This window comes from Lytechinus variegatus, chromosome 1 (assembly GCF_018143015.1).
Source record: "Lytechinus variegatus isolate NC3 chromosome 1, Lvar_3.0, whole genome shotgun sequence".
Lineage (NCBI taxonomy): Eukaryota > Metazoa > Echinodermata > Echinoidea > Temnopleuroida > Toxopneustidae > Lytechinus > Lytechinus variegatus.
Window position 1 is genome coordinate 67,048,131 of NC_054740.1, and position 10,941 is coordinate 67,059,071.

At 38.0% G+C, this 10,941-nt stretch overlaps 1 protein-coding gene across 1 annotated transcript in view; it reads left to right on the plus strand.

Annotated features, from left to right (window-relative positions):
• LOC121431648 (twitchin-like) overlaps window positions 1-9,303 on the plus strand; it is a 115,565-nt gene extending 106,262 nt beyond the window's left edge. The window contains exons 89-94 of the mRNA XM_041629248.1: window positions 932-1,123; window positions 1,984-2,148; window positions 5,202-5,351; window positions 5,949-6,101; window positions 6,752-6,859; window positions 7,628-9,303. Of these exons, the coding sequence (XP_041485182.1) occupies window positions 932-1,123; window positions 1,984-2,148; window positions 5,202-5,351; window positions 5,949-6,101; window positions 6,752-6,859; window positions 7,628-7,872 (1,013 nt within the window). The 3' untranslated portion in view covers window positions 7,873-9,303. The remainder of the gene's footprint in view (window positions 1-931; window positions 1,124-1,983; window positions 2,149-5,201; window positions 5,352-5,948; window positions 6,102-6,751; window positions 6,860-7,627) is intronic.
• Window positions 9,304-10,941: the final 1,638 nt, after the last annotated feature.

The window sequence follows — 10,941 nt, forward strand, 5'->3', positions numbered from 1 at the left end:
TCTCTTTTTCAAAATGACACTTTCTATGAATTGCTTATTTTTCTTTCCATTTGGCATCTTTCACACTACCTAACTTTCAACCAATTTTTATTTTTTTTCTTGTCTGTATCAACCTTTATACAAATGTATTTTTCTTTCCTTTTCCTTCCTTTTTCAATCAAAATTCCATTCCATTTTCCATTCAAAATCACAAATTTCTCAGTAATCTTGTTCTGTTAAACGTATCTTCATTTTGTATTCAGATATACCAAGTTATTTGAATCATTCACATTTTAATCTGGATAATCGCTTCCCCCCCCTCTTGTCTGCATGAGAGGAGAAATAGTGCATTTTCGTCCACAACCTTATTGCATTTTTATACACGCCTTTACATAGAGCCTGCTGCATAGTTCATTCATGCTATGTATTCATACACATGACCACCCAGCACTTAGCTTGCTTTCTGCTTTTCAGGTGAGAAAACTAATCCTTTCATATTTTCATTCATTTTTATCAATTTTCTATTAATTCTATTCTGCCCTCTTGTTTACATATACTTAGCATGAGCCCACCTTTATATTAAAATGTTAATAATGTTAGATTGGATACTCTTTTTGTCATGCTCTTTTTATTTAATGTTTGTTGGATTAAAAAGTTGGATTAAAAAAGAGGAGATCTAGTCTTTATTATATCTACTTGTAAATCCTAATCTAGAGCTTCCCTATTTTTAATGAATTATTTAATATTGATGTATATTTTTGAATAAGTAATGTAATATATTTAATCATTTATTCATGTAATATTTATACATATGGCTTATTAAATGTAATATTTTAATGCCTTGTTTCCTTCTTTTACTGTATTTGCCATCCTTCTTTTCTAATCACCATCCTCATCCCCCTCCTCCTCATTACGATGTATAACTTCAATCTCCTGTGTCGTTGACCCGCAGTCCGTGACCCCAACAGGAAGCAGGAGCACCAGGAGACGCGGTCCATGAGGAGAAGGAAGGAGGTATCCGACGACACCGAGGAATCCAGCTACAGGGAGTACAAGAGCAGCAGAACGACGGAGGAGTCTTATGAGGAGTCTTCGTCATCGTCGACCAGGAGGTCCAGGAGAGAGGCTTCGTCATACGATGAAGGTGAGATTAAGACTCTGTAATTTATCATCAATCAGTTCTCTCTGGCGATCTGTTCGTACAATTAATGGAACTCTTCCGGCAGATGTTTCATAAAGCTGTTCCTAAACTTACGGATGACTTTACGCACAACTGGGACAGGCACTTTAGTGCTAAGTCAGCTCCTTAAGGATATTTCATTTAGCAAAGAAAGGGTTACCAGCCGTGCGTGAAGTCATTCTTAGCTTACGAACAGCATTATTTTACACCCACACCCAGCATTTACAATTGAATTGAGATGGTTGATAATAAAGCATATCCCATCAAATATTCTTGGACATTAATTTTTTTGGAAATTTACTGTCATTCTCTTTTCAGAACTACCATGTCCATTTTTTAAATTCTATTTTTTGAAAGTATTTTTATTTATTTTTCTTGAGCAGTATGCTTCTTAATTATAAGACCAAGACCCTTTGCAGAAAGAGTTGCAATCAAACAGGACTCTAAACACCAAATACAACTTGATTTATCAGTGGTCTTTTGGGACTTGCGCTTGATTTTTCAAAAACTTGCGTTTAAATGCAATTCTTTCTGCAAAGGGCTCCTGACCCTGTTACCAGAAAGATACAATCAATCTTATGACCATTGTTAATTGTAGGTTTCAATGAAACTATGTACCAAAAAAACTAAAACCGACCGTGAGAATGATTGCATCTCTTATCATAACAGTGGAGTATAAAGGTTTTCATCTAAATCATGAGCATCGTACCACATGATCTTGCATAGTTCTTTTTTTTAACTGTTTGCTGAACTTATCCACCATAACATGTGCATGTTAGTGATATCTGAAATTAAAAAACATGTTGCAAATGAAAACAAAACAGAAACGGTCAGTAGCTCGTCGTCATCGCGGAAGAAGCAGCAGCAGCAGAAGCAAGAAGAGGAGGAGGAGATTGACATCGACCTCGACGCCCCGGAGACGGAGAAGGCTGCCCTCATGATCCAGAAGGGGTTCCGTGGACTCCAGTCGAGGAAGGGCAAGAAGACAGGTTGGGAACCAAACCACGATGGAGTTCCTTTTTACAAAGGGTTCTTCTATCTCTGCGTGTAGCACCATTCACTCTATATCGTGTGATGTTTGAATGTAGATGTAGACGTAGAAAGGCTGGGTTCTATTATGCTCTGAAGTGTATTAGAGCCTAGACCTTTGTGTAGACTAGTTCAGGTTTCAAGACCTTGTGTTTAAACATTTTTCCATGATGATGCAATAAACTTATACTGAATTCTGATTCAATTTCTAATTGATTAAAAATAATAAAACATCAGGTGTAAGAAAAGAGCAAAACTATTTTCAAACTTGATCAAATTAATGATAGTTGTTAAGTGATTAAATGCAAGATTGTCTAGCACTTTTGACTTTAAGATCATTGGGATAGCTAGCAAGATTATAATTTGGGTTATATTGCTTTTGACATGGAAAGATTGTTAATTCCCTCTTATATATTGAGTGATTGAGGGACCGAATTGATTGAGAGTGTGCCAAGTATATGTTTGGGCGAGTTGACTAAACTGTCAGCTTAATTTGTCAGCTAAATTTCTAGTTTCATTGGGTCACTTGTGTAAATTATAGTCAAAAGTTTTACTGAACAAAATGATCACATGTTTTTTAAATCAATAATACAATCAATTCAATTTCCAAGCTTTTTATGTCCAAGTCTGGCTTTCTTGGGAATGAAGGGGAGGGGGGGGGGGGAGATTTTTTATAAAATCGTGTGTTTTCTTTTTGAAAACTAAATCTATGAAGGGGAGACTGAGGGTTGTGGAACCATCTTTACCTGTGATATAGTTTTCTTTACGTACTGTCCACTTGCATTTAATATGAATAATTGATTTGAATTGTTGTTATTGCACTTGCGCCTAAGTATCCGTGTGTTTTCTGACTGGTTTCCCATTTATAACACTTGTGAATTTTTTTCTGAAGTGATAATGTGTGTGCGATGTATGCAAGTGAACTTATGTATTGCATTTGATTGGAGTTTACTTATACCAGGGGTTTAATGGTGTACTATTTGATATAGTCAATCACCCAATATCTTGGTGTACAGATTTATTCACATATTTAAAAAAATATATATTTCATATATATAAAATGTTGCTTTTTGCAAACTTTTGGAATTACTTACATACATTTACGTATGCAGCCTTGGAAACATGGAAAAGTAGATATTTCAGCAGAGTTGAATGGACTCTCAAAATGAGGGAAAGAATTAAATTTCTGAATATGACAGTGCTCTAGTTTTAACATAAAATTCCTTCGTGTCAGCCAGAAAAGGGCGTTTCCAACGCTATCAGGTTCTGTAATATTTGAAAATTGAGCTGCAGGGGCCTCCTGAAAACTGAGGGTGTTTTTAAGGGAAATATTAAATTTGTATTTTTGTATTTTGATGGATAGAAAATGAAGACACAGTCAAACCTGATTGGATAACCACCTGTGTAGAAGGGTCACCTGTCTATAAAGACTACAAATATAGTTTCCTTTAATTAGAAGTCCCTATTGAAACATACATTAAAGGAACATGTCTATCCAAGAAGACCACCTGCTCATAAAGACCACTTTTCTTGTCTCATTTGGGTAGTCGTTATAACCAGGTTTTGCTGTATTCAGAATCTAAGATTTCTCGTCCATTTACTGACTGTAGCCTATTGTCTATAAGTGAAAGCTCTGGAACTTGCATGATGCATGTATCTGATTATCGGACCAAAGTGGTATCATATAGACCCACCTATCGAATATTTATTTCAAATCTCTTAGGCTGATTAGACTTCTATCTGAGATTTTGAAAATATTGTGATCGTGATAAAAAAGATTATATTATAAAAATAATATAGGTATATTTACCCAGGGAAGCCACTTAAGTTCTCAAAACTGTTCTCCCAGCAGACCCTGCTATTTTGATTTTTGATTGTGAAACTTGACTTATCTTTACCATGTGTATTATTTATTGTGTGAGAGTAAGTTAAGACTGATTATAAGTGTTCTTTTCTGAATATTCACTATCTTTTTATTGTCTAGGTAGCATATTATGTCTGTATCTAGAGTTTAACTCTTTCCAATTTCTTCACAGATGTACATTTTCTTTCAATCTTTGTATTACCCTTCTCTCTGTATTTAAACCCATGTTAAGTGTCGTTCATTTGTTCCCAAGCCTGCACTCTTCCCATGACGCCTGAATATGTACACTCCTAATGATGACTAACCACACAGCATTCAAAAGAGCCCGGAAAAATACAATTAGAGCCCTGGATATTCCACATTCACTGCAATGTTAAAGCTTATCAAATGTTGCAGATAAGGGCAGTAGAATGTCAAAAGTAACCCCTGAACCTTAAAAATAAAATTGCCAAATATGCTATCAGCATTAGATATGAATGCATTTTTCACAAATAGTTTGATTTTCCTGAATATTTAGTGATTTGTTAAAAAAAAGGACAAAGAGGTTTATTTATTATGAACAACTCTGGCTCAATACGATTGTCAGCTATTTGGTATCTGAACTCTGGAGCAGTTGGTCAAACTTCAGAATTCACAGACATATGAGTCAACCGTTCAGGTTATTGTTTCATGACAGTTGTCAGCACTAACAAGTCATCATTCCCTGACAGTTTCCATAGTAACAGTCAGTGATCAGAGCTTCTCTGCCAATCAAAACCAAGGGTTTCATTGAAATTGTCAATGCTGACTATTTCAGTTAAAAGACCAGTCAGTGAAACACCCCAGGACACACTGAAATTTTACCCATACAATATCACCAAATCTAGAAAGGAAAAATCTAAAATATCTTTGGTATAACTTTGCTTCTATGCATACGCATGTCCCACTGAAAACATTGGCCAACTTAGATTGCCTTCTGCTGTTGACTTCTCAAGCAATGTTTTAATTCAGTTGATAATACAGAAATTAATCCGTCCTGATACGGACTTAGCAATGACTGTTCTGATCTGGTTTAAATTGCATTGCTTTTATCCCGGGCAATGTTGTAATGGGATAAAGCTGAATGACAGGTTGGGGAAATCCACTTATTGATCGACCTTGTCTTGGCAGGAGGTGAATCAAGAGAGGAGGTCTCAGAGCAGAGGTCAGAGTCTCGCAGGACAGAGAGGTCAGATGTCGTCGATGGCCAAGCATCGGGAGAGGTAGAGGCAGGCTACAGCAGCATGTCAGCACACAGAGAAACAGTACAGGAAGGAGACGGTAGGTTTTAAGCAGAACCACTCTCCACTTCCTTCAAATTTAAGATGAATATAAGGACAGATGTGTGTTTCATAAAGCTGTTAGTACATGTAAGTTACGAGCGACTTTATGAATGACTGGTATCCTTTCTTGTGGTAAGTATTAAATACACGCTAGATTACCATTGGCATTGATTTAATTTACCAGTCTTTCGTAAAGTTGCACATAATTCACGAACAGCTTTATAAAATACCCAACAGGGGTGACAGATCTCTGTAGCAAATCACGATCAAGGTTTCCATGGTTGGTACTTTAAGCTCCAATAGTTGTAAGTCTTCATGAACAGTGCGGCTGTTCATGAGAGATAATATGGAGGAAAGTCAGGACACTATCACAAAGTGATCAGGAAATGTTAAGCACTGTATTGTGATTTTGGAATCACCCAACAATCAATTTCATCTTCTGTGAGTTACCGGGGAAGGGGGGAGTGTCATATTTTTAATCTGTGTGATGCCAGAATTAGCTTCAGAAAAGTCGAAAGTTAATTGTTAGCTACCAGAGATCCCCCGTGCCAGTGCTGAAGCGTAACATCAGTATTTGTCCTCCGTTGTTATACAGAACCCGCCCAGACGACAGGAGAGATCTCTGTAGCCCAGGGTGAGATGCAAGCCGAGATGGAGCTTGACATGACTGACCCTGATGCCCAGGTTAGGGTGACCGGCGACGCTGCAGAGTATTCGGCCACTGCGGACGCTGCTGATGGCTCATCAGGTGGGTTTTTCAGCTCAGTTTGATAATTATACCAATGAAACATTTCAGCTGGAGTAATAGTCACATTTCATGAAGCTCAGAAATCAAACATCAGTTTAGAAAGTCAATCTAAGGATGTAGATTTGTAGTGAATAGTGAACTGTAGGAATACAGGTACTTTGCCCAAGTCGACCTTCCATATTCAACTAATCACCCAAGTCGAAGCTATTTTTAGACCAGATTATTCAAACATGTGTCATATTAACCTCTTCTAAATCTAGTTGCTCCTCAAAAGACTTGACTCAGGTGGAGTTACCTGTATGCTCATTCTAGTAGGTGACAAAACATTTGCTCCAATCTTAATATCTTATAGGGCATCAGGTTAGAGTTAGGATTGTATTAGAGTTTTGCGTTCAGCATAATGTAAAGTTAAGGATCAGGGTTTATTTAGTTTTTGAGGTTCGATTTTACGTTTGGCTTAACGTGCAGATTTTCTATTGGAGCAATTGTCGCTGGAGCAAATGTCATAAAATCTTCTTGAAAACACAATCATGTCTTTGACTAGACATGGTACAACACTAGATACCTTGTTTCTTATACTAGTATTTTATTTACAAGTAGTTTTTAGTTGTTTATTTATTTTATCATCTGTTTGTCTTTCAACTTTTTAGTCCCAGGCTACCAAGGTCCCGTCGTGCTCCAGAGACCAGAATCTCAGACCGTTGAAGAAGGTCAGGCTGCAAACTTCTGCCTCCAGCTTGAAAGCCCTGCTGATGTTGGTAAGTTGGGTTCCCACGGTTGTGGTAGAGACATCAAATATGATTTAGATTGACTGGAGGCCGTTGTCGGGAGGATGGAAATTTATCATACTTGGTCATTTCATAAAGACCTTTTATTAAAGACTGTATGAACATTTATAAATTCTATTATTCGGTTAATAGCATCAAACACGGACATACTGAAGCTTTTTGACATGCAATCATTGGAGTAAAATCGGATGAATGAACAGAATGTTACAACGTAACAATGAATAATGGAAATGAATGAAACAGTCGATGCTTAATCAAGAACTGTGATTGGCTGTCAAGGTGTATGAGGCCTAGCAAACAGGTATTATGAATGAATAAATTCCATTAAGAGAGCCTTTATCATGTAACATATTGTATACATGTACAGGAGCTTAGTGATCATGGTCTGACTCAAGCTTATGGGAGTCGAGTAGAGCATGGTTATGAAAAAAAATGTGCAATACCACCACTATGTTATTTATATTGATAGTTCTTCTTTGGTGTCCATCATCTACAATTACTAAAACAAATGTTAGATATTTGGCCAGAACTTGGCATTTTGCAGAGCCTTTTTATTTGCAGCTATTAGGTCTTTTGCCTACATTGCTTATTAATGTGAGAGCATTAGGAGAGTTCATACATGTTCCCCCACTTTTTCATGTCGGATTTACATCTGTCCATTAATGTGTATTCTGTGTATTTCTCTCTAGCTTGTAATGGGTACTTACTAAACCCTTGCTTTTGTATCCTCCCCCCCAGTTTCTTGGATCTTCAATGGCAGTGAGATCGAAGATGGCGGCCGCTTCAAGGTCTGGTCTGAAGACGCAAGCTACTTCCTAAGCATCCCCTTGGCTCTCTCCACGGACTCCGGAAACTACACCGCCCGCGCTGCCAACGACAGCGGCGAGTGCTCCACGACCTTCAGCCTGAACATCACCACACCTGAAGAGGGCGCTGTTGAAGAAATTGACGTCCAAGCCCTGATTGACTCGGTCCAGGAATAAATCTTGAACAAAGGTTAAACAAATCAAGAAAACAAAACCTAGAAAAACTCTTAAAGAACCAAGAATTCGAATGTTTTTGGAATGGAAACAAGCAAAAAAAAGAAGATGTGATGGACACCCTTGACAACTCCAGAGAAGAAATGAAGATAAAACGTAGAGAAAACATGACATGCAATCCGCGCACTTCACGAGAATTTAGGTATAGCTGTGTAGCTGAATAGGCAGAGATGACCAGTTTGTTCTGTGTTCTGTCTGTCTTGTGTTTTAGTTTACCTTTTCTCTTGAATGAATTGATTTATTGATTAATTCAGTTCTTGAATCTTTATTCTTGTATAATGTTATAGATATTTTCTGTCTAGATATTGCAAAAGAGCATTAGAAGCTTATAGCAAATTATTTGTCTTTGATAAAAGAGTATTATTTATATCTATGCATATAAAGCTTAATTATGTGATGACTTTTATAAGTGTGGAATATATTTGGTATTACTGTGTATTTATTCAAACTATGATTTCGAAAAACTGGTCATCTCGATTTTGAAGACAAACTGCCCCTGGGACATGGCAAACGTACTTCACACTCACACAGGTCAGAGGTCATTTAGTTTAGCTGAACTGCCCTCTAGTCTTCCTCACAGTCTTTTCTTTTCATATCTGTGATTTCTTTTGTATTAAAAGATTTATAAGAGGCAAGCTGTAAATAGAAATCATTGCATGCATTATGAGGAATGTGAGTTTAAAAGGAGAATAACTTGATTTTTATATATATACGTCGTTTTGAGACGATGGTTGAGTGTCAATCCACTGAAAAGTTGGAGGGACAAGTGGATTGTATAGATTATACAGTATAGTGGCGTGAAGATTGTCAGTGCGACATGGAATCCAAAATTGTGCCTAAAATTCACAAATTATCATTTTTTTGACACACCTTAATTTGTGACGAAAACGATGCAAATTGTTTTTCATGTTGAAGATATCACTGCTCAGATGCCAAGTGTATGTGAGATGATAGCATATTGCCTTTAGGAACTACACCTATCATTCTCAAAGTGGAAACAAATGCCTTGAAATTTACTTTTGTAAGTAACCTCAGCACCACTTTTCATCACTTTGGAGAATCTGTAACGCCCTTTTATAATGTATAGAATATTATATTTATTATGAGTATGCAAAATTTGCAACTCGACAAAGTACTGTGATCTATGAAAAAAAAATACGAGTGCAATTGTGATGATGATTAATTTTCATACATTTTCTGTTTGTTATTTAAACATTTCTCTCTTTATTTTGTGCGTCCTGCTTGCCTTAACTTTGCCATGTTCCCACTGATATTTCAAAGAAAAAAAGAATAACAATTAAAAATACTAATTGCAGTGCCATGTTAAACTTAGAGGGGCAGCCATCTAAATAAATCTGTACGCAGAATACAACACAGAATTGATCTTTACTTGTTTTCTGTGGTCATTTCATGTTTTGAAGCCGTCTGCCAGAAATTGCTGATGCATTTTGGGATGGTGGTCTGTGTGGTAGTTGTCATGGAGGGGTGATCTAATGGTCGTGAAGATGCTGATAGCATGAGGAGGCGTAATAGCTCAGTCGGTAGAGCGGGGGATTCATATTCCGGTGACCCAGGTTTGATTCCCACTTGGTGCGCTAGTGCCCTTTGGTAAGGCAATAATCCTCAGGTCCTTCGGAGAGGACCTTAAGCCGTCAGTCCTCTGGTTGCTTGCTTACAAGCATTCATGCTTTTTTAGCAGTCAGGTAAAAAATCACCACCAATCTTAATTTTAATCCTAACACTGATGTGCAGTGATGGTGATGGGGTGATTTTTTACCTGATCGCTTAAAATGCTACCAGAGGACCAACAGCTTCAGGTCCTCTTTGTAGAACCTAATGATCAGGGTAAGTGCCATACCAAAGGGCACCAGTATATCAAATTTTTGGTGAGAGTGATGATGATGGTGTTGACGATGACGAAGGATTGACAATTCTGGTTGTGGTTATGGTGGTTATATGGGATGGTGCAATGGTGATAGAGATGAAAGTGGTTAACATGGTGGTGTGGTGATAAGTTTGAAAGCCCGTAGGTATGGTGGTGTTTAGTCTGCAGGCACAGACCCTGATTGATGCTTTGATCAACAGGTGTGTCTCAACGGAAAGACTTGCACATTAAAAACTTGCTGTTTCAATTCAGGCCTTCAGTACACAAGGAATGAGTAGGCTGCACATTCAGGCCCTTAATTCGAGTGAAGGGTTTGCACAGCTGCAGACTAGGTGGTGGCATTGATGAGGATGATGATGAGTGGTGGGGTGTTGTGATGACAGTCTGTTGGGTGTTGTGATGGTAGTGATAGTGAAGATGTGATCGAAAGGGGATGATGAAGGTGTTGTACGCAGGGTGAAAATTGTGATATCTAAATTTTTCTTATGGTGAAGGTGAAGATTTGTTGAAGGTAAAGTAGGTCTAATGGTGGTGGTGATGGTGATAAAGGTACGTGTAATCTGGGAGTGATGATGGTATAAATAAAGGTGTCTTAGGCATGGAGATCATGGTGGTAAATATGCTGTAGGGAGGGGTGGTGATGACTGATAAAGGTACAGTAGGTTTGGAAATGGTGATTGTGAAGGTGTTTTAGGTCTAATGGTGGTGTAGATGGAGGTAACAATAAAATAGTAGTGATGTACCACACCATCACCACAATACATGTCAGGCGTCCACTTGGTAGGTGTGGCGATTGTGGTGATGATTGAGGTTTGATAGGTATGGTGGCGATGGTGATAAAGGTGTGGTGATGGGAATGATGAAGGTGTATGTCTGATGATGGTGGTGGTGATAAAGATATGATTGTAGAGGAGATGGAGGTGTAAGGATGGTGGTAAGGAGGTGTGGTAGTTGTGGAGTTGGTGGTGATGTTGAAGGTGGATGTGCGATGGGGAAGATGAAGATATGCTAGGCATGATCGTGGTGGTAGTGATGAGGATATGGTAGGTATTGTGGTGGTGACCGTGACAGTGTATTCTGAGTGATGATGGTAGTGGTGGAGAAGATGGGATGGGGAGGATGAAGGC